At 35.0% G+C, this 24,225-nt stretch overlaps 3 protein-coding genes and 1 pseudogene across 3 annotated transcripts; 3 read left to right on the forward strand and 1 right to left on the reverse strand.

Moving 5' to 3' along the window:
* Positions 1–4,624: 4,624 nt before the first annotated feature.
* LOC110698822 (protein FAR1-RELATED SEQUENCE 5-like) lies at positions 4,625–6,553 on the forward strand. Its single transcript, XM_021876341.1, has 3 exons — positions 4,625–4,675; positions 5,287–6,407; positions 6,496–6,553. The coding sequence occupies exons 1-3, from the start codon at positions 4,625–4,627 to the stop codon at positions 6,551–6,553; spliced, it is 1,230 nt and encodes a 409-aa protein (XP_021732033.1).
* On the forward strand, positions 6,552–7,998 carry LOC110698823. Its single transcript, XM_021876342.1, has 2 exons — positions 6,552–7,296; positions 7,376–7,998. The coding sequence occupies exons 1-2, from the start codon at positions 6,669–6,671 to the stop codon at positions 7,996–7,998; spliced, it is 1,251 nt and encodes a 416-aa protein (XP_021732034.1). The 5' UTR covers positions 6,552–6,668.
* A 224-nt stretch (positions 7,999–8,222) lies between these two features.
* Positions 8,223–12,055, reverse strand: LOC110698698 (protein MAIN-LIKE 1-like). Its single transcript, XM_021876199.1, has 3 exons — positions 11,352–12,055; positions 8,586–10,292; positions 8,223–8,498 (listed from the first exon to the last, which is right to left on the reverse strand). The coding sequence occupies exons 1-3, from the start codon at positions 11,418–11,420 to the stop codon at positions 8,376–8,378; spliced, it is 1,899 nt and encodes a 632-aa protein (XP_021731891.1). The 5' UTR covers positions 11,421–12,055; the 3' UTR covers positions 8,223–8,375.
* A 10,424-nt stretch (positions 12,056–22,479) lies between these two features.
* On the forward strand, positions 22,480–24,182 carry LOC110698824 (annotated as a pseudogene).
* Positions 24,183–24,225: the final 43 nt, after the last annotated feature.

Genomic DNA, 24,225 nt, shown 5'->3' on the forward strand with positions numbered 1-24,225 from the left:
ACATGTCACAACCAACGCGGTGGAAAAACATGTATAGTAATGGAATTGAAATAGGATAGGGGCCATTGTTACTTACAGAAGCATATACGTACATATACATCTGTATTACAAGATTTTGTCCATCATTCATTTTTTAGCTGTCTAGTTGGTTGTTTTTGTCCAGTGATATGACTCTCAACTACCAACAAACACAATTTAATTTGGAACTTTCTCAGGTATATCTAATTAGTAATGTTATGTTCTTGTTAATCAAGATTTAATGATTTAGATGTATGGTCCTGAAACTCTTTTAGTCGTCTCTTTTTGTTTGCTTAGGAGATCGGATGTTGATTAAGAACACATAGTATATTTTCCATCAGTTTACTTTTTCATTTTATTTAAAAGTATAGCAGAGTTAATAATAAAAGAGAAAATTAGTGAGGCCAGTGTAGATCTAGTCGATGTGAGTAATTTAGTATTTTCTAGAGTAAATAAACTAAAGGGATAAATTAGCAGAGACAACAAAAGGGGACGAAGAAAGTATATGATAGCTAGCTTCCGCAACTTTGACAAGGAGAATTAAATTAAATTTAGTTATTAGACATGCATGTACCTAGGTTTAGTTTGTTTGTGATTATAGTTTTCTAAGTACATTGGAGTTAATTAAAAGGGAAGTGTCGTAGTTGATTTTCATGGTAGGTCATAGAGACTTGGTGGTCGTATTCGACACATAATACTGTTGAGTTTGTTTGTGTCGAGTAAAATTTCAATATGTCCTCCAATAGTTTTTAATAGGACCTTCATAGCTAGGTCCTTCATCTTGTCGAATTAAGGCCTTCCTTATGAATACTAAAATTGCATTAAGATCTTAGCTAGCTAGGTCATTGGTTTTGAAATAATTTACAAATTTTAATTGACTTTAACAGGCGGAGAGTGACTATGTACAAGTTGTACATAGCAGGATGCATCTTATTACTAATTGACAATAATTAACGTAACGTAGTATTACAAATGTGTATGGGTTGAGTGAGTTCTTTTATTTATATTAACAAAATTTACTTCTTCATCTACATGTGTTAAATATACAAGTAGGAGTTTTTTAATGTATAAAAGGGCGATAAAATTATGCTTTGAATAATTTATTTATATTTTTTTTTTTAAAAAAAAAGTAAGATATAAGGAGTAGATTAGGAAGGTCTTTTCGCAAGACTGTGTCCTAATCTGTCTAAAAGTAAAAAATAAGAAAATTTGCTTTCAAATATGGCATACGATAAAATAGCCATTTATCTATTTACTTGATGTTTTAATTTAAATAGTGGGTGGATATTACTATCCCACACATAATTGTTGTAGGGAAAAATTGTACTGTATATATATGCCAACCTTAAGTGATTGCTTATTTAATATAATATGGATAATTCATCACACACTAAGCTAAGTCACTAACATGTGTCCATTATCCCATTGTATTGGGCTATGACAATAACGATGCACCTATATCTAAAGAGGATTTTATTGAAATGTCGCAAGTTGAGTATTAAATAATCATTCGTTCATTCCAAAAGCCATTCATTGGTAGGAAAAAGGACAAAGAAGTCTAAAACTCAATGATCTCATAAGATTCATAGAATATATATATGATCTAAGTTCTATTTCATATTCAGGATTTTAAAACATGAGATTCAAATGAATTAATAATATGATAACATTATAGCATTCGAACACGCTCTACGATAAGTCATCATATGTATTATCATATAATTAGATGTTAAGTAACCATTTCAAATGATTTGAAAGCTTAATAGTTTTAAGCAAGTATTAGCAAATGATTATAAAGGTAGAAAATTTACAGTTTTTTTTTTTTTTTTTTTTTTTTTTTTTTTTTTTTTTGGACAAAGAAATTTGCAATTCTAATGAATTGAACGTACTACAATTTCAACTAAAGTTTAATAATTTTTTTTTTTGGTATTTTAATACCTAAAATGTGGTTGAAGTTAAGCTGTAATTCTATATATATACTTCGTATATAAATTGTCACTATTATGATAAATGCAAGAACTCTGACATGCAAGAACACTAATACTACCTCCGATTTTTTTTATGTACAACTTTTGCCATTTTAGTCCGCTAATTATTATGTGCAACTTTCTATTTTCTTTCCTCTTTTAGTAAAAAAAAACTAGTCAAATGTCAACTTTACCCTCACTTAAAAAATTAAAACACAATTTACTAACTATAATCAGATTTTATTAATCACTAATTCTCACCCAATTTTCACCCCAACCACCCCAATCTAATTCATCAACTCTTCATCTTCCATTCAAGAAACCCAAAATCATCCTCATTCATCTTCATCTTCCCCATATTTTCTCTCTCCTCTTTCAAAACCATCTTCATTCATCTTCATCTTCCCCCATATTTGCTCTCTCCTCTGTCATCCTCATCTTCCCCCATTGATCTTCTTTCTCTCTCTTCAACTTCAACCGGTGGTTTCGTGGGTTTTCGTGAGGGTGGTGGTACTGGTGGTGGTGAAGCCCGCATTGACGACGGCGGTGGTGTTGGTGAAGGCGGTGTGGGTCGTGGTTTTGGGTTTGAGTTGGGGGTTTAGTTTCTGGTGGGTTGGTTTTCGTGAGTTGTCGTTTCCGGTGGGTTGGTTTTCGTGGTTAGTTCCGTTGATGGGTTTTGGTGGGTGGTCGTGGATTTGGGTTTTGGTGGGTGGGTGGTCGTGGATTTGGGTTTTGGTGTGTGGGTTTTGGTGGGTGGTCGTGGATCTGGGTTTTGGTGGGTGGGTTTTGATGGTTCCATCGGTGGGTTTTGGTGGGTGGTCGTTGTTTTGGGTTTTGGTGTTTGTTCGTGGAAGTGGTGGTTCCGTCGGTGGGTTTCGGTAGGGTTGTTTGGAGGTGGTGGCCTTGGTTTTTGTGGGTGGTACGGTGGTGATTTCGTGGGGATGGTGGTGGTTTCGTGGGGTTGGTTGTGGTGGTGGTTTCGTGGGGGTGGTGAAGGCGGCTGTGGTGTTGGTGAAGGCGGCGGTGGTGTTGGCTAGTTTTGGTGGTGGCAGTGGGTGGTTGATTAATTATCCAAACATTCTCTCTCCACTTTAATTACATACCCTTATAATACATTAATCACCATTATTAAGTTTTGCCTCGTGAACCGTAAAGTCTACCAAAGTTGCACATAAAAAAAATCGGAGGTGGTATATTACATTGTTCACTAACAATGAGCTGAGTCAGCTCAAATATTAAGTGAGAGGAAAGTTTTACTGATGTTGAGGAAAGTACATATTACAAAACATATAGTGACTATTGACTAGGTTAAACCCTAAGGAATTTGCATAATACTCACAAAACATAAAGTGGAAAAGACCGAAAATAGGCAAAAAAAATGAGAAGGTTTTGTGTGAGACCGGACTACCGTGAGTCCAATATGTCTGACAATAATAATCTAATACCAAACAATAATAATCTAATACCTGACATTATTTTCTCCTTCACCATTGACTCTCTTCTTCTTCCATGGCTATAATATTTTCTCTCTCCTCATTACATCCATGGAAACCCCTCCAGATTGGGATTTTTCACATTAAATCAAACAAAGCATCTCTTACACTCCAACTGTAGTGTTGCCGCCAAAACCACCACCATTTTCTCTCTCCTCCGTACTTGCCGCCACAAATCAAACCCACAAAACCTAACTCCATGTCTTCTCCGTCGGAAAATGCCGCCGAAAACGCTGCCGAAGAAACCTAGAACAAAGAAGACGGTGGAAGTGGTGGTGGAGGAAGACGGCGGAAGTGGGTAACGAGGTGATGATGGTTGGAGGATTTCGATTTTAGCGAGAGTTGATTAATAAATGGTGTTGTGAGTGTTGGCGGCGGACTCACGGTGAATCCGTCTCACCCAAAAGTTTACCAAAAAATATAAGTCGTAATCCACCTAATAACAAACACCGTATGTTTAGGAGTGTTGCACTGAATACCCATCGATGGCCAAATGATAGTCTTTCAAAGGGGACAAAGCATTTCAAAGCAAATTCTAACAGGCACATTGTCTAAGATTGCATTTTTTTTGTCTTACATAAGGCGGAAATTTTATATGCAGACCCTTGTTCGATGTGAGCTATATTCACCCATTTGAGTTAAGAAACTCGCCCCACGTAAATGAATAAGTCTTATTAGTGCGAGCTTTCATATAACATATCAAAATTAAAATTTAATTATCTCACAATATTTTAGTCTATTTTTTACAAGTTCAACGTTTGGAATTGAAGGGAACGAAAGGATACATAAGAGATCATCAACCAACTTCAAAGTACTTAACTTGCTTGGTTCGAGTGAGGTAAAATTGTTGTAATATTGCTTTTTATTTTCTGAATTGCTATTCGTCGCTCCCTTTTTACTAGGTATCGCTCCCAATTTTGACTGAAATGACTATTTTGCCCTTAGGTGATTTTGTGCTATTTAAAGGTTCACCGACTAGTCATAAAGAATCACGATCATATTAAAAACATTATCGAGCGGTTTCACTCAAAGTTTCCTTTTTAAAATTCCCGAGTCCAAAAATCCCGAGTCCCAAAATCCCGAGTAGTCGGTTTTTTTTAAATTTTCTTCACAAATTTTTTCTGGAGGTGAATTTACCGGCTTAAGATGTGGAATGACGGCAACGATCGCACACCGGAGGCATCGTCGGAAGATTCTGTAAGTTTCGCAAAAATTTTTTTTTTTCTGTTTTATGTAACATCCGGACAAAATTTCCGGATGATCCATGGAAGATCCGGAAATTTCATCCGGATCCTCCATGGAAGATCCGGAAATTCCATCCGGATGTTACATAAAACCGTTTTTTTTTTTTTTTTTTGTTTTTTTTAATATATTAGTGTTATTGTTGATGTTTTTGATTATTATTATTAGTATTATTTTATTATTAGTGTTGCTATTATTATTATGATTATTATCATCATTATGGTTATTATTAATTTTTTTAATTTTTTGTGCATTAATGGTTATTAGTATCGCTATTATTGTTGATATTATTATGTTTACTATTATTGTTTTTATTATCGTTATGTTTAATTTTGATTATATTATGATTAATTTTGTTATTATTGTTATGGTTATTATATTAGTGTTATTGTTAATGTTTTTATTGTTTATATTATTTTTAGTATTGTTATGATTATTGTTAACTTGTTTTTAGTATTGTTGTGTTTATTGTTAATATTATTTTTAATATTGTTACTATTATTGTCTATACTAGAATTAGAAGTAACGTGTTTGTGTTTTATGTGTGTCTTCATTTTTGTTTATAGGGTTCGGAGTACGAAGATGGTGCCGACGATGTAAATTATAGTGCGCATTTTGCCACAGACACGTTGTTTCCAACGTTTGATGAGGCAGTTAATTGGGCGAATGCTGTTGCCGTAAATCTGGGTTTTCTTTTGGTTAAATCGTCTTACAACAAAACCAGAGACGGTCGGCCGTACCGGTATTTGAGGTGTGATAGGGGCCGAAAGAGCCAGCCGAGAGATCTTGAGAATGCAATTAGGAGGGACACCAAAACCAAAGCAATTGGTTGTCCTTTCTACATCAAGATTTATTATGTCTTCGTCACCGACAGTTGGAAGATCCGGGCCAAGAATGATGCAACTGGGACCCATAACCATCCAATGATTGTCTATCCGGAGGGTCATCGTAAGATCAGTGGCTTGAGCCCGGATGCGAAGAAGGTTGTCCAGGACATGACAAAGTCCAAGGTTGCACCGCGGAACATCATGGCGACAATTGCTGAGCAATTTCCCGATGATCATCCAAACATCCGACATATCTACAACTGTCGGAATAACTTGAGAGCGGAGATGTCTGATGGGAGAGGAGTTGTTCAGCAATTTCTGCATTTAGCGAGAGAGAGCCGGTATATTTACTGGGTCATGTCTGATGATGTCGGCGTTCTGCAGCATGCGTTTATGGTGCACTCGATCACGGTGAACATACTACGGACGTACCCGTATGTGATCGGCATGGATTCGACATACAAGACCAACCGATACGGGATGCCGTTCTTTGAGATAGTCGGTGTGACACCGACAAATCAGAATTTCCTCGTCGGTTATGTGTTCATGCGCAACGAGTGCACGGGAAGCTACCGGTGGGTTCTACAGAGATTAAGAGAGTTGATTGGGTATGATAAGGAGCCGTCGGTATTTCTGACAGACCGTGAGCTTGGACTTTGTGCGGCATTGAGAGAAGGGTTTCCCGGGACGTCGCATTTGCTTTGTCGGTGGCACATTAACAAAGATGTGGAGGCTCGGGTCACTAGTATGTTCAAGAACAAGAAGATTGGGGCGCAATTCAAAAACGGTCCTTGGAAACGTATCATGGATGCCACGGCTGAGGCGGATTATAACTCAGCTATAGACAGAATGAAAACCCGGTGGGCCAGTTTTCCAAATGTGATTAGTTATGTCGAGAGAACCTGGCTTTGTCATAAGACCAAATTCGTGACATTCTGGACGAACCAGGTTCTGCACCTCGGTAACACGAGCACTTGCCGAGTTGAGAGTCAACATTCGGCCATGAAGATGTGGTTCGAATCTTCGACAGGTATTTTGTTGGAATTTTGTAGCCGGTGTATGTACTTTGTTTTAATTCCATTTTTTTGTAAATACCAATGGGTTTTTTATAATTAACTTCAATGGCAGGTTCTTTGGATATCGTATGGGCCCGAGTACATAGTCATATTGGCAACCAGATCATTGCCATTCGTAATTCATTGGAGGCGTCAAGGTCGAAGATCGGTGAGAAGTACAGACAGTTGCCACTGTCTCGTATTAACGGCAAGGTGTCTCAGCATTGTCTGAAAGTACTAGATGACGAGACAAGAAGGATGACGGAGCTGAGTTACCAGGTGCATGAACGTTGTGGATGTGCAATGCGTGTGACCCACGGTTTGCCATGCGCTTGCCAGATATATGACTCGTTGGTTGCGCAAACAGGCTTGTATAGAAGGAAAATTCATCCGTTCTGGAAGACCTTGGTCATCGGCGACGGTGTTAATGTACCGGAGTTCGTGAACGATTGTAACGAGGATGCTGCACATTTCCGTTCCTTGGTTGATGAGGTCGTTGCTAGTGATCCTGCTGTACTTCGAAATGTATCTCGCATTATTGAGGAGGAGCTGCATCCGGATCATTCAAACCTCGAAGAACCGCAAGTGAATCACAACGTTCGAGGTCGCCGAAGGAACAACGATACTAGACGACATCACAGTTACTTCGAACATGTGGACCGTCGATACACTGAACGTCGTACGCAGCAAACAGGTACGGCTTGCTATTGGTTTTGTGATTTACACGTATTTCAATTTCTTCCGTACTCATAACGAAAACATAAAATGTGCAGTGACAGAAGATCAAGGTGACATCCGCCAATGCCGATATTTGCACTTGCTCCCAGGACCGATGTTGCCTTACATCACGGGATGGAAGGACGTCATTGGCGATGGTAACTGCGGATTTCGTTGTGTGGCCGACTTCTTCCTCGGAGATCAAGCGAAGTGGTATGACGCTCGGGAAATACTAGCGAACGAGGTCGCCGCTCACCCCTTCTTGTACGAAAGGATATACGGGATAGGAAGGGTGTGGCTGAATGTGGATCGCATTCGATGGGATGGTGGGGCTGTTGATTCACGGCACTGGATGGTTGCTATTCAAGATTTATTTCCCATTGCTACTTGGTTCAACGCAGTGGTTATAATTCTTGGTGTAGGTAACGACCCGACCTGCTATTACCCTTGTCTCACCATCTTACCGCTGCAGGCACGAGCCGGGGTCAGAGCACCAACCCGGGAATTTGTCATCGCTACAGTTGGGGGGTCACATTTCATCTGCATTGATCTAGTCGACAATTCACCTCTTCCTCCGATCGCAGGATGGTGGACAGAGAACCACGAGCCAAGTGTCGGTGGATGGGATCAGCTGTATATCGCTAGAAGGAACATGTGGGATGCATTAGTTGGCCAGTGAACATTATTAAGGTAATTAGGTTGAACATATTTATGTAATTAGGTTGAATAGATATATGTAATTAGGCTGAACATATTTATGTAATTAGGTTGAAAGACGAACTTATGTAATTAGATTGAACACATACATGTAATTAGGCTGAATACATAAATGTAATTAGGATGAACTTATTTATGTTATTATGTTGGAAGACGAATTTATGTAATTAGGCTGATCAGATTTATGTAATTTAGGTTGAACAGTTCTACGGATATAATATAAGGAAATTAATCAAATTAATGATACAAAGTTGAAACAAAACTCGCAATTACATTATTTTTATTTACAAAACAAAGTTTCAGATGGACTAGCTAATGGTAAACAAAAACAGAAGTGGATCACAGCCCCATCCTCGCCTGCCAGTCCAAAATCAGCTGCTCAGTCATCCCCCTCGTGTCAGGCGACATGCTGGGATACTCTGCCAGTGCCCTACGGTGAATCTCCAAGGAACGACCCATCCACTACAAATAAGAGAACAACACATTAGTTACATAATTCACAGTTAGCGTACATGAAAGTTAAAGTATAAATAAAACACAAGTGCTTACGTAGTCCGTGTTAGTCCTCTCTAGAAGTCTGTCCCCAACTGAAGACCCAACCGGAGAAATACGAGGATGCGAAAATCGGTAGAGCCACTGCATGTAACCAGGACCGACCGTAGGAGCTCCACCGCCGAGTCGGGTAAGGGCACCGGGAACAACACTAAACGACGATCCAGGGACAAACCGAGTCCACATCACTGATGTCATCTCAGTTGGGAACTCTACCCGATACATCTTCAAGTTCGTCGGCCTCTTAGCCTTCTCAGGCCTGATAATGGTCCCCGGAATGTCCAGCACAAATCCCAGCTGACGAACGACTCGATCAGGCATGTATGGCTCAATGATACCTCGATACTGGATGCAGCCAATGAATAAAGTGGCTGGCACGCGACGTGCCGGATCAATCCCGTACGGGAGCCAGTTAACCTCATTATCGGTCAGCTGATCCAATCTAGATCTAAATGCGAGGAGGCGCTCCATGCTCTTGTTGGGGCATCCCGATCCCACATCCCAAGCTGAGGCACGCGGAACACTAAGCTCCCTAGTCAAGGTACCCTGCTGAGGCCGGAAGCATGAAAAATACTCATAGATCCACGCCTGCAGAAGTGTGAGACAACCAGCGATAGAATCGGCATCTTTCCTAGATGCCGTACCCAAATGCCGATACAAATACGCTAGAACAGCTGAACCCCAAGAGTACTCATCGATCGGCAGATCATCCACAACAAGCTCGCTGAGGAAGGACGGATGAGTACGGTTACCACTCTTGTCCAGAAACAGACATCCGCCCAGCACTAACCACAGGTAGGCACTGTAATGGACATTAAAAGGCCTCTGCGACTCCAGGGTCGACTCCGCAATCCTCTCCGTCAGCACCCCACTCCCCTGCCAGATGGTCTTGGTACCGCTCTTCTCATTCAGCTCCTCTGCAGTCAAGTCCATGGTGATCGAGCATGCGTCCCGTAGGGTGTCCGTGCTGGGAGTAGCGGACACCATGCTACCATCTACACGAAGCCCTAGTATGTAGTACACATCATGCAGCATGACCGTAATCTCCCCAAATGGCATATGGAACGTGTTCGTATCTGGTTGCCATCTCTCAACAAAAGCTGAAATCAGCGGCCAATCCAAACGCCTGAACATGATCCCAGGTAAGTGAGACAGACCGCTACTGTCAATCAACTCCAGATGCTCCTGTGCAAGACGACCTCGCCAGGCGACCAACTCAGAACACAACTGCGTCCTGCCCAAACAGCGCAAAACATTACGCTCCTGCCCGCCCCATATATACGCAGCCACGTGCCCCCCAAAGCTAGGGATAACGGTCCCATCCTCAGGACCTCCTGGCATCGCCTCCTGCACTACCCATGCCTCTGCTGTGCTGGTGGAAGGGTGACTGGTTTGACTACTGCTGAAAAATCTCCCAGTCTGACCCCGTTGCACCGTATGATAATAACGAGGGTTATACTCTTGATCGCGGGAAGCCTGACTTGCCTCGTCGTCCTCATCGTCAGATGAAGGTGAAGGCACTCCACCCGACGAGTACATGGGGATGCTACGTTCTGGCTGCTGCTCCCCCGACCAGTTACCAGCATACCCATACTGCTGCTGGTGATCGAACGGTTCGGCCGTATTTCCTAAACGGCCTGACTCCCGCCTAACTGAGGCGTTCAAACGCCTAGATATTGCGTGACGAGTTCCCGAACCCTCAATCTATGTTAAGTACGTACATAATAAAAAAAACATAAACAAAAATAAATTTTCCCAAGCAAAACCACAAAAACAAACCAAAAAACATAAACAAAAAAAACAATAAAAATCACAAACAAATAAAAAAAAAATAACAAGTATAAACAAATTACACGAACAACAATAAAACCTCACTAACATAATAACAACAGAATAAAAAAAAAAACTCAATACAAAAAAAAAACATCACAAACTAATATACAAAAATTAAGAAACATAAACGAATAACAAAAAAAAAAAAAAAAACCTCACAAACATAGAAACAAAAGGATAGAAAATAAATCGACAAAAAAAAACATCACAAACAAATTAAAAACAATTAACAAAGATAAACAATTTAAAAAATTAAGAAATAAAAAATAATTATAAAAAAAAAAATTACAAAATAAAAACTAAACAAAAACATACTAATATAATTACAACAACAACAACAAAGACAACAACAACGACAACAACAACAACAACTCCAACAACGACAACTCCAAGAACGACAACAACAACACCAACTTCAACAACAACAACTTCAAGAACAACAACAACTTCAAGAACAACAACAACAACAACAACAACGACACCAACAGCAACAACAACAACGACTTGAACAACAACAACAACGACAACAGCAACACACAAAAAAACAGAAAAAAAAAAGTGCAAAAAAAAAATAAACTGAAAAAAAAAAAAAACAAAACCGAAACTGAAAATTATAAAAAATTTATGCAAAAAAAACTGCAAAAATAAAATACAACAAAAAAAAAAACGAAAACTGAAAAACGTCAAAAAAATCGGAATAAAGAAGAAATACAAAAAACGAAAAAAAAAAATAGAAAAAAAAAATTCTGGAAAAACCCAGAATTTCTGGAAATAAGGGGACATCCGCCTGAAAAATCCGGATGTCCCTAGAACATCCGGATTTTTTAGGCGGATGTTCTAGGGACATCCGGATTTTTCAGGCGGATGTCCCCTTATTTCCAGAAATTCTGGGTTTTTCCAGAAATTTTTTTTTTTTTTCGTTTTGATTACCTGTTCGCCGGAAAATCCACCGCCGCCACGACCACCATGCGTGAACCTTATGTGCCTCCGGTCAGCCATTGCAAGTCGATTGTGGTTGTTTTCGGTTTTGGTTTTTTTTTTTTTTGGAGAAAATTACAAATGTGATTTTTTAGAGAGATTACAGATTTTAGAGAGAGAAAATTCAAGTGTGAAATGTGTAGTTCGGGAGTCTCGTGGCTATTTATAACCAAGGGGCAATTTAGGAATTTCAAGCAAAAAATGCGAGCGACGCCCGGTAAAATGGGAGCGACGAATAACAACACCCTTTATTTTTCTTGTTTTGTCACATGATTGGTCACCGTGGTTGAGTTTTCCCATGAATATTTGTATCTCATTACTTTCAGGGACAAATATAAGATTGCGATCTCGGGTTTTGCTCTAGATTGTAACAACTTCAACCTAGTACTTTTAATTAATACTAGGAAGTAGGAATACTTATTACTATTAATTAATATGAGAATTGAAGGCAGCATATATATGAAAACTAAGAAAATGGGGATTAAAAAGGCGAATTAGTTATAAACTTGTACTTTCGGTATGAATAAAGATCATGTACCATGACGGAGGGAATGACGAAAAAGTCGATGGAATAGTAAATCACAAATCATAAGTTACGAAGTACGAACTACTATTTCCTAAAGTTTATGCTTCATATATTCATGGACAAGTTGTCCCTAAATTAATAAACTAGCTTGGTTTCCCTCTTAAAAAAAAAAAAAAAAGGTTTTATGCCTCATATAATAATACTATATATGGAAATAAAAATCCGAACATGAAGATGGCAATTGTATTAGCCTTTAATACGAGTGATTTTGCTATCGGTTTTAGATAAATCACAATAGTAGTCTAGAAACATAAATTAAGAAATATCTATGATGGAGAATAAAAAGATTTTATAATATAAATAGAAGTAGTTGAGTTATGTTTAGTAGTTTAGTTGGAGATAAGCGACTAATGTGAAAAGGAGACAATAATAAAATATTAACAGCTCCTTACTGTATAAGGAATTGTTGCCATTATTACAAACAAGTGAAAAATACAAGTATAATTGTGGTTATTATGAATAGGAGGATACATAATCAATAATAAATAATAATTTCATTCAATAATTTCTTCTAAAGGTCTTTGAAAATTGACCACCTAATAGGGGTTGAAAGCCTTTATGCCATTTCTTGGTTGATTCAATGTGAAAAGAAGAAAGACTCAAAACTATAATGAAGTCAAAAGGAAGATATAAGGACTTTTATGGCTACTACAACCAAAAGTATAAAAGCATTACACTGTTAAAAAAAAAGAAAATTATCATTAAATTAAATCAATATGAATCTAGTACTGAATTCGTTGTTAAAGACTGCTTTATTGAGTTTATTTAGACATTTTATTCCTTAAATGCATGTAAAGGGAAGAATGATAGGGTTCCCTCCTCTCAAGCCTCGAGGTTCAACCCTAACGCAAGAGTTCATTAGGAAGTATATACGAAATTGAACCATAAACAAGGTATATATATATGATAAGTTTCGTAGTTTCATACATCAATTAGTGTTTTGACTACATTAGGGATTGCCCTCGTAAGGAGGGCTTTCTAATGATTATATCTTGCCTTATAAAAAATATTGTTTGAACTTTTCTAATAGTCCTGGATGAAACATTTTATTATGGATTAGACACATATAGCAAATTACTCTTAATTTCTGATTAATTGTTAATTAAGTACAAAACACCATCAAACTTGTCTAATACTTCAATGTTTATGAGCAAATGTTCTATGGATTGCCAATAAAAGAATTCTTAATCAAGTAATTAATGTATCAATTCTTAAACCAAGGATGTAATTGTGTAAAGTGTAATGTCTTTTAGAGATTTTCATAGTTCATACGTACACATTTTGCTTTTTACACGTTAAAATTCGTTATCTTCTCACTTTTGCTTACATTGGACGGCAAAAAGCTACTAAAAGTTTAAGAACAAAAAATAGTACGTACCAATATCCATATAATAAAAAAAAAACTTGGAATCGAGTCCTTCCTATTCTATGCAAGAGGTTGACAATAAAATTGTGATAATGGTATACCACCAACCCCCTAACCCAAAAATTAAAAAAGGAAACACAATATATTTAGTCATCCCAATTGCTTTGGAATAAGTTGGTAAATTTTTTTGTAAGTGATAACAAGAAAATTGTTGGCATGCATGATAAGCATTGCTCAAGAAAACGACCTGTTAATTTAACAACATAGCTGTATTTAATATTTGAATTTAAAATTGGTGCATGATTAATATGTTTCAAGTACCCTTTCTTAATGGTTAAGAGCTATGTCAAAAAAGTTGTGTTGCAAGGGCTCTCATCAAGTCATCATCATGAAAATATTTCTTAGAGTTAGAAGAGGTCAATATATGTATTCTTCACATTTTTATAATAACATTTTTCTCATTTTCTTCTGACTTTATGTTGTTTATCTTCAATACTTATTAGCTTGTGAGAAATATGATTATTTTTAATATTTAAATAATTGGTTTTAGTGGAGAAAAAAGGAAGTATAAAACACATTAAGGACCAATTATAGTTTCACCTTTTTAACCTAACAATCTATAATTTTAAACCAAATAAAGAATTCTAAAATTTAATGCACAATAAACTTACCGTTAACCATATATATTAATAAATTTCACTTGACCGACCACAAGCACGCACGAAAGGAGAATATGACCATATATAAGCCTATAGGATTCCTTCTTATATAATCAATTATATAGTAGATGAATTAGTTCACCAATCTAATATATTAGTCATTTTCTCAATCTCTTAAATTAGGACTAGTCCCAAGTAACATGCGGATTATTTTCCTCATACAACCAATGCAACAATAATATAAGTGTGCAGTGTTTTTTAAAGATGTATTTCAACAAAACTGTCATAAAGACCGAAAAGTTCTTAATGGTGGATTGGTTATTCTAAATTTTTGCACATTACTTCCCAAAGAGCTTTCAACTCAATGGCCTCCAATACTACTCCGTGTTTGTTATCATATAGATTGACTTTAATGATAATAATTAAGCTCATTATTAAGGTCAATGTTATGGCAGTGACCACTTCAAAAACTTAAGAATTGAAAGACGAACAACTCTTATCACTAGATGACCGCTTCAAAGGGTTAGCCTATGAAATCATATACTAGTATGAGCATTTCCTTTAAATTTTTTAATTCATAATATTTGAAATTTCATACTTGTCAATGGTTAATGATTATCTTTAAATAAGAACTATAAAACCTACTTCCTCCAAATTTTTTTTTATAGTTGCAACAGTTTGATTTTTACACTATTTATATACTCTACTTTGACTAGCTTTAACGATTTATGGTTAAACAAAAAATAGTCATGTGGGATCTTGTTAGATTCGTCTCGATTTATACTATTTTAATATCTAATGTTTATAATTTTACATATTCACAATTAAAGATATTAACAATTGAAATAATGTACCGACAAGCGTACAAAGAGAAGTGTTGTAAGTATATAAAAAAAAAATAAAAAAAAATAGAGGAAATATTATTTAAAAGTATAGATTGATCAATATGAGTTTATCAAAATTCTCACCTGTCAAATCAAGATAGTATATGTAAATAGTGCAAATTAAAGCCTGAATGATGTATTTCCCCATTTATAAATTTTATTTCTCTTTTGCACACATTTTTAGACAAGGTACATAAAAAATTGTATTAGGATTTGATTGCTTAAAGATGAAATAAAAGTCAAGATACAATAAACAAAATAATGGGGGTTTATATATATTAATGTCTCGCGATTAATTTATTTTATGTGGAAAAAAAATATTAAAAATGAACTTTTTTACTCTATCATCAAGAACAACACTTATGAGTGAAATGTAACTTTTATTTGAAGACGGAGGTAACAATTACATGTATATATTAACATACTTTTGTCATCCCTTATCTTTTACATTAGTAACATCACCACATAGCTCATAATGCTCTCACAAGTAGGCCTATGATGCAAAAAAGAGATTGAGAGAATAGTTAACTAATAAAATATACTTCGTCCTAAAAATATAATTTAGTAGAACATGGATGCTTGACCTAAAAATAAAAAAATAGTGACCAATCATGCGCATCATGATTAAAAAATCACGTCATGTATCAACATTATAGTAGAGTTTTTAAGATGCAAACCCTATACTAATGAAATGTTTATAATAATACTACGTAACTGGTTATCTGTAATGCAAAGAGTACACGTCTTCGATGTTTTTGATACTTATCCTTGGGTATAGCCAAGCTTCAAAAAAAAAAAAAAAAAATTTCCAGGAAAAAATGAATTTTACAAATTGACAACTTTAATATTAAGTCAGTGGTTTAAAGATTAAAATATTAAACCGTCCTCTGTTTTAAAACTCAAGTAGTAATCCCAGCTATTAGACTTCTAACTAGTGTATGTTATTTATCGGTCCAAAGTTAGAATGGATTGAAATTCAAATTTGATTTAATTAGAAATTTTAATATCAGACTGATTATATTTAGATCGAAACGATTCAAAACAGTAAAATCGGTTTTAAGCCTGAACCATACTTGCTGGTTTGGCTGTATAGAATTTAAATAATCAACTACGGAGTACAAACCAATACGATTGTCTTCAATCAACTTCGAATTCGATCAGCCTATATTTCTTGTTCATAGAATTATCCTCTTTTTGAACCTTTGTAATTTATATTTATGGATTAACTTATTATGGAAAAGGTTTGTCTAAGACATAATAATATAACTACCAATATCGTAAAACTTGAATTGTGAAAGATGTGAGTATTAAGATAACGTGACCACTAATTCTGAACCAAAAAAGTGTACAAGCTCGACCATCATTGCATAGATTGATGATGGTAATCTTTCTAATATAAAACCTAGTCTATGCCATTGGTGCCGTCCATGCCGTAATTCATAGCTTCAGGATTATGAAATGAAAGCAACCCTGCATACATGATTATCGAGCATCAATTAAATATTGTTACATTCGTAAACTTTGATCCATTAATTACGTACTTCTCTGATAAATTATGTTTGGAATTGGTACGTTCATTTTTTCCGCTACAGCATTTTGGACGTAAATTAATTAGTTACGTAAAAGAACGGTCCTTTATGTTTAATATAGCCTCTAAATTAACAACCATGAAGTAAGGTTTGTTGAGCAATAATGTCCATTAATCACAAACTAGCATCGCAATGGACGAAACATAACTTATAGGAATATGGTTGGGCACTTGTGCACACCATGTCAAGCTCTCTAACGAGCTAAGTCATAATGTATTTAAGTTATTGTTGCAAACTTCCAATATATGTTGCTGTTACTTATTATAGTCAGATCAGATGTACGTACAATAAGTATTTAGACCCGATAAACGTATGCAGGACCACTTGACTATATGATAAACAATCACGACGTACGTACGTACTACATGACTTAATTTTTTTCTCCAATTTAATGGGTTCCTGCTCCGACAATCAAGAACAGCTAAATCTTGGGGGTAACAATAAAAATGAGAACTTCAATAGAAGATATAGTAGATCAAAAATGGCGGTGGCATGTAAATTAGGCTAAGTACGTACAAAATGAAGTATGATTTACTAAACTAATTAAAATTAAAAGTACGTACAAACTTAGTTGTTGTATTTATTAGACATAGAGAATGAGTTGAAGTTTGAACAACTAACGTAAAAAACACAAAACATGAAGTGCAGCTTTTCAGAATTAAAGAGTGGAACACCATGTTATCTGTTCGTGCATTTCATTTAATTTATAAATCAAATTTATTTAAGATAATTAAATCCTCATTTTGTTCCGTACTCTTTTGTGTTTCTGATTTTCTCAAAGATTTTCTTTTAATTTCCCAATGTGCATTGTATTTGTAATGCTTTCATTAGCTAGATGAAGGAGATTTTATCTCATGTGAAGAGGGATAGGAATACTCTATCTCATCTCGTTGCAAGGTGTGACACAAAAGTAATTCCAAATTAGTTTGTATGAATTCTCTTTTTCAATTAAAAGATTCTTGTTTTGGTGAAATATGATTTGCAATAACATTTTCAATTTACTTTTTTTTTAATTTTATTTTGTTTATGGGATAATGTTAATTTACTATTTTTTATTTCTAATATCATATGTTTTCGAATAGACTAATTAAGAGTCTTCAAATGTCTTCAATCTTGTGCCATTGTACATCACAAGCTTCATTTTGTTAATACATTTAAAAAAAAAAAATCAAAACATATAAGAATTTAGAAAATTTTGGGAAAATAACATAACGAAAACCTGTCATCCGTCAATAAATTAAAAAGTCAAATGTAGAAAAATCACACCAAAATAAAAGAGAGACGGATCTCATATAACTCTTTAATGTGTACTCCGTATTATATATGATACAAAAATAAACATGCAATAGGGTAACACATTACACTTAATCAAAAGAGTATATTTAGTTATTTACACTAGCACAATAAGGGAAGTAATAAGATAGATTTTACCATAAAGAATATAAAAATTAAATTTTGCCCATAATGTCTTGTTCCTTGGCAACAATATTTGTCCTGGTGCCCTTGTTTGCTGCCTGACATTCATGCCCTGAAAAAGTCTAGTAATTTGCATCGATTGCTTAATAATGTTATATTAATAATTTCTTAATTCATTCTTGTAATCATATAGCTAGCTTTGTGTACGCACATACACCAATTTATCATAATGTAGTTTAATTGTCGAGTTTTTTCATGCATTGATATCACATTGTCTCACGTAACGAAAATGAATGAGTGCATGGTATTGGATAATTTATGATATAGATAAGTTAGCAATTTTTATTTTTATTTTTATGTGTATCAATATGTATAATTATTTAAAAGTATTATTTTTGGCAGTTGAGAAAATGATCGTCTTAAATATCTCATGCACTATGCACATAAATTTTTAATCTTGCTCTGAGTATACTACGTGAATCATTGGATTGGATTAAATTTTAAGTTGATATTATTGGGATCAAATCAATAATTTTGAAGTTAAACATTCTAATATATAACGTGATTTATCATTTAGGAATTGATAAAGTTATAATTATATAAATTTTTAATTGCCATTGGGATTACATTTATTATTGAATCATTTCATCATTTCATGTGTAATATATTGCAAGTAGTCTTTCATAAACTAAATCACTTGTAGAAAATAATGAATGCAACCAACTAACCAATTAAAATCTAGAATGCATGTGAAAAAATATACTTCCTGAAACTTTGGTTAATAATAATACTAAATTCCTCAGAAAATAATAATACTAAATTAACCAATGAAATAATTAATGAAAACTCACAAAACAATATAACATTTGTCGAACGATAATTAGAGTATATAATTAGGATAACATATCTATGAAAGTTGTCATAATTCTATTGAATTTCCAATAGTATATTTTAAGAATTGACAAGTGTCTGGCTAAACTGCATGTTGGGAGACATACCTTGTCAGTTGTACGTTGTGATGATGAAATGGAGGAGTTTACAAACATAAGAAGCTCTTCTCCTACCAGAAATGGAAATCTCTATTATCAAACAACAACAAAAGAATTTTAAATGATTAAAATAAAATAAATCTACAAGAATAAAATATTGACCATTACATAAACAAAAGTTTTACGAGAATTTTATTAAAGAGTAAAGAGTATATCTTGGATTTTGCATGAGTTAATGTGACTTGTTCGCTTTTTGTATAATTCGTAGTAGAAGAAACATTGAAATTTGTTAGAATGTATGTCAATATATTCTGTTATTGTATATTTGCAAATGTATGTTCGTTGTGTATTATCTCCTTAATTGTACGTAAGGTAACTATCAAGGAGATAAATGTGCAATGAACATAAATAGCAACTATACAATAAACTAAACAAAATATATTGACAATATATTCTAACAAAATTGTTTCTTACAAGAGTACGGAAACTTGAATTGTCCCGAGAGGATGAGAGATAGTACAAGATTACAAGTTAATAAGAATTAGAAAAATAAGTTTAGCCTTTATAGTTTTTATTTGTTTCCTTGTGTCAAAAAATAATATGATGTATAAAATAAAGATTAAGGATTATTAGAAATAATATCTTCTTTAGAATCAAAAATTTGATTTACTATCTTAGATTACTTGTTCGATTGTTCATCAATTTTTCAATTTGATTCTCGGACATTATTTTGTACTCGTAAAAAAACCACTAAAAAAACACGTATTTTTATTAATGATGAAGTCATTGGGACAACTCCTATCATATCATATCATATCATTAATAAATAAAGGCGGTCTTGCAGCCAGGTCACGAGACAGTGATACTTGGCATTCCAGTTTTTCGCCAAGTGTCGAGCCATGTAGGCGACAAATAAATATTATTGTGATTAGATTAGATGCCACATTAGATTAGATTGGATAGATTTGTTTAGGATAAAACTAGTATACATAAAATAATTTATAATTCTTTTGAAAAAAATTAATCTTTTTATTGACAATAAAATTTTACTTATAGCAACACACACATTAGATTAGATGCCAGATTAGATTGGATAGATTTGTTTAGGATAAAAAAAAAAAGTATAAATAAAATAATTTATAAATCTTTTGAAAAAATTTATCGTTTTATTGACAATAGAATTTTACTTATAGCAACATACCACATATTATAATTAATATGAATATCCAATTAGCAATATAATTTTACTCTATACGAATAACCACATAATTATAATTATACATATGGCCATGTATCATTAATTTTTTTAGTTTACCATTGATTTACCATTAAAATTTTTGAATCAGGTATTCCTCATATTCGGTTGTAATATTTTTGTGTATGTTTGTGATTTTGTTAATGAAATTAAGAAGTCAAAAACTACTAAAATTAGGATACAACAGAAATTGTACAATAAAAGGGAATCTTGAAGTGAATTCAGATCAATGTTAACAAGGTCTTAGAACTTTACGAGTTTTACAAAGCCTTCGTAGCCCATTTACCAGCCATATATTACAAATGGTCCAATTAAACCAAAATATAATCTGTTGATTTTACGTATTAAAAAAAAATTAATTTTAAAATTTTAACTTTTTATTTATTTTATTATTTTTTTTTCTAATGCACTCTTCTTTTCACAAAATTATACTCCCACTATTATTTTTAGTGTCTCATTGAAATTTAGCCCTATGTCGACATAGAACTTTGATAAACAATATCTTAATTATATATAAAAAAAACACATAAAATTAAACCACAATAAAACTGAACCACCCAGAACCACCACCCACGCCACCCAGAATCCACCCACCGTTCAAACCCAAAACCACCACCGACGAACCTTGAACCCCCAGCCACAAACCCATAAGCCAAAAGCCACGGACGAACACACCCACCATCGTGAACCCACAAACCCACGAACCCAGACCACCAGCCACAAACCTAGAACCCATAGGCGAACACACCCACCACCGTGAACCCACAAACCAAAATCATGCACCTAACCTACGGACCCACCTAGACCTACGAACCCAGACCCAAGAAACCGAGACCCTCGCACCAAGACCCAGACCAGACGTACTAACCCAGAACTCACAAACCCAAAACCCACACCCACGCAATCGAGACCATTTCTCCGGGTCTGAAATTGAGTGTTTTTTGCTTCAATTCATGAGAAGTGGTTGAAGGAGCAGAAAGAAAGTTAATTGGGAAGAGGATGAAGATGGAGAAATTAGATTATGGGATCGGAAGAGGAAGAAGATGATGATGGAGGAGAGAAAAAGATAATGGGGAAGATGAAGAGATGAATATGGAGAAATTGATTATTGTTGAAAGATAAAATAAGTTTAATTAGATTAGATTAGTTTTTAATCAATTATGTTTTAAGCATGTAATTGATGTTATAAAGTTTTAAGTAAGGTTTTTGTAATTTCATTAAAAAAATTTCATTAAAAAAATTACTAAAAATGAAAAGATTTGTGAATGTTGCAAATAATAATTAGCGCCGTTTTTTGATAAATGTTGCAAATAATAATTAACGGAGGTAGTATAAGAATAAATAATTAAGTGAGCTTAAGTGAGATGATATAGTATGGGCCTTTAGTAAAAAAAAATATATATAGTATGGGACTCCACTTCTAAGACCCATTTTGGACTGCTATTAAGCCCATATACTGAATTAATGATGCTGTTGGCCCAACGAGGGATTGGATTGTTTTCTCCTGTAATTGAAATGGAGTCTCCATCCAATTTAAAGCCCAAAACGTAATGAACTAATGATCAGCCCAGGTCTTATGACTGTGCCCAAAACTCATTCAACAAGTACAAAGTACTTACACACGCGGCAACACACTGTATAAAGCGGTCTATGTATGATAAGTCATAGGTGTAAATCGCCCACCTATTTGAAATTTGTATTGTATGTTAGTTCATTTGCACAATTGCACATAGGACTAGGAAGGGAAAAAAAAATGATTTCGACAAAAATTAAATATTGCAATTATTATGATCATAAGTGTACTAATACATTCTACATTTGAAAAGTAAAAAGTCAACTTTCTAAACTCTTCTAGAGAGCACAATCAACATTTTAACTCCCATGCACAGGGAAGTGCTTCGTAACACAGAAGGTGGCCACTTTATTCAATGGAAATCTAATTACACGTCTACTTCCTAGTTCGAATAATCTCTCGCCTCTATAGTTCGAGAGTATTAGGCAAACCCCTGAAGTTTCTTAGAGCAGATGATTGTGTTATCGCTACCAATTCCAAGGTAATCGTAAACTTGTTGTGTAGTTTGTCTATCACAAAGGATACTCCCTTTGTCCCATATTACATATGCGGTTTGACTTTTGGTTGTCTAAACTCATCATTTTGACTTACTTTGATACAATTTTTGAGATTATAAACTTATAATCTAACGAAAACATATGTTAAAGATAATCTAATTGCATCATATCACTTATAGGTAATTTTAGGCAAAAATACCTTGACACTTAGTTAAATAAGTAAGTTCGGCTATTAAAGTCAAATGTGACCAGTCTGTAGGGGACAAATGAAGGTAAATCATTGGTATCATGGATCAAATCATCAAATAATGTATGACAAAATCAACCTAGTAAGAAAATCAACCAAGAATCCATTAAATTGAAAAAACACATACGAAGTACAAGTTTAGAACTAGTACTTATCTGTAACAATGATTATCGCCTACCAAATAGACCGTAAGAATTTATGTTGTTAAGAACCCTTGTCATTCAGCATTACTCATCGCTCAGATTAAACTTCATTTATCTCACAGTTAACTCTGGATACTGCAACTCCTATATCAAAACAATTTTCCAAAGTATTCGCGCTAGTTGGTGCAGGAGTTACTGGACTAGTCAGTTTTGCTACTGTGGCCTCAGCTGACGAAGCTGAAGAAGGCCTGCATTCTGCAAGCTATCCATGGCCTCACCAAGGCATCCTCAGTTCCTACGATCACGCCTCGTAAGTAGAATTACTAGACTACTCTGCATTTCCTAATGCCTTATTTATAGAGAATTGATCATTACACCTTGTCCTAATTAAAGTTGTAATTTGGGGCTATTGTTGTTTTACTGAACAGGATTCGTCGAGGACACCAGGTGTATCAGCAAGTATGTGCATCTTGCCATTCAATGTCACTGATTTCCTACCGCGATTTAGTAGGTGTGGCCTACACAGAGGACGAGGTCAAGGAAATGGCAGCTGAGGTTGTTGATGGGCCTAACGACGAGGGAGAAATGTTTACTCGTCCTGGAAGATTAAGTGATCGTTTTCCTCAACCTTGTGCAAATGAGCAGGCTGCTCGGTATACTAATGGAGGGGCTTATCCTCCTGATCTTAGTCTCATTACCAAGGTTCATGCTTCAATATATTTCTATCATCATTCTTTGCACTGTAACTTCATTAATAATAAGTTCAAATAAGGGCGACTATTTTATAGTATTAGGAAAAATTAGCTTGATTAGAGAGTATATAGATGAACTTCCACTGTAAAATTATCTAATTTTTCGTATTTTAAGGAAATTTTCCACTCAAATAATCTGAATTTTCATACAAGGGCTACTTATCGTTTGTGCATTATTTTCAGGCCCGGCATAATGGCCAAAACTATGTTTTCTCTCTTCTTACTGGCTACCGCAATCCTCCTGCTGGTGTTTCGGTAACATTCAACTGTCTGAACTGTTTTTTTATGCTGTTTTGTCATTTAAATACAATTGAATCTATGTATTTGGGCTTATAAAATTTTTATCATAGGTTCGGGAGGGGTTGCACTACAATCCTTACTTCCCCGGAAGAGCAATAGCCATGCCTAAGATGCTGAGTGATGGTTCTGTAGAGTATGAAGACGGAACACCTGCAACAGAATCTCAGGTAAAACTTCTGTATACCTGTACTAGTCTGGTTGAATTTCTAGGCACTGGAAACTTATTTGATATCGAATATTGTCACAGATGGCGAAAGATGTTGTAACGTATTTGACATGGGTTGCTGAGCCAGAGATGGAAGAGCGAAAACTAGTAAGTCCCGGTTACTTTTATCCCCTGAAGCTAAGCACTATGATGAAAATTTCTCATGAAATGGCTCCTAATTTGGTTGCATTATTGGTAATTTCAGATGGGATTTAAGTGGATTTTCGTGCTTTCGCTTGCTCTACTTCAAGCTGCTTACTATAGACGACTAAAATGGTCTGTGTAAAAGTCTCGAAAGCTAGTTCTGGATGTTGTCAACTGATATCCTTCTGTTCCATACCCTGCTTCATGCTCATAATTCATAC

The sequence above is a fragment of the Chenopodium quinoa genome, unplaced genomic scaffold (genome assembly GCF_001683475.1).
Source record: "Chenopodium quinoa cultivar QQ74 unplaced genomic scaffold, ASM168347v1, whole genome shotgun sequence".
NCBI lineage: Eukaryota > Viridiplantae > Streptophyta > Magnoliopsida > Caryophyllales > Amaranthaceae > Chenopodium > Chenopodium quinoa.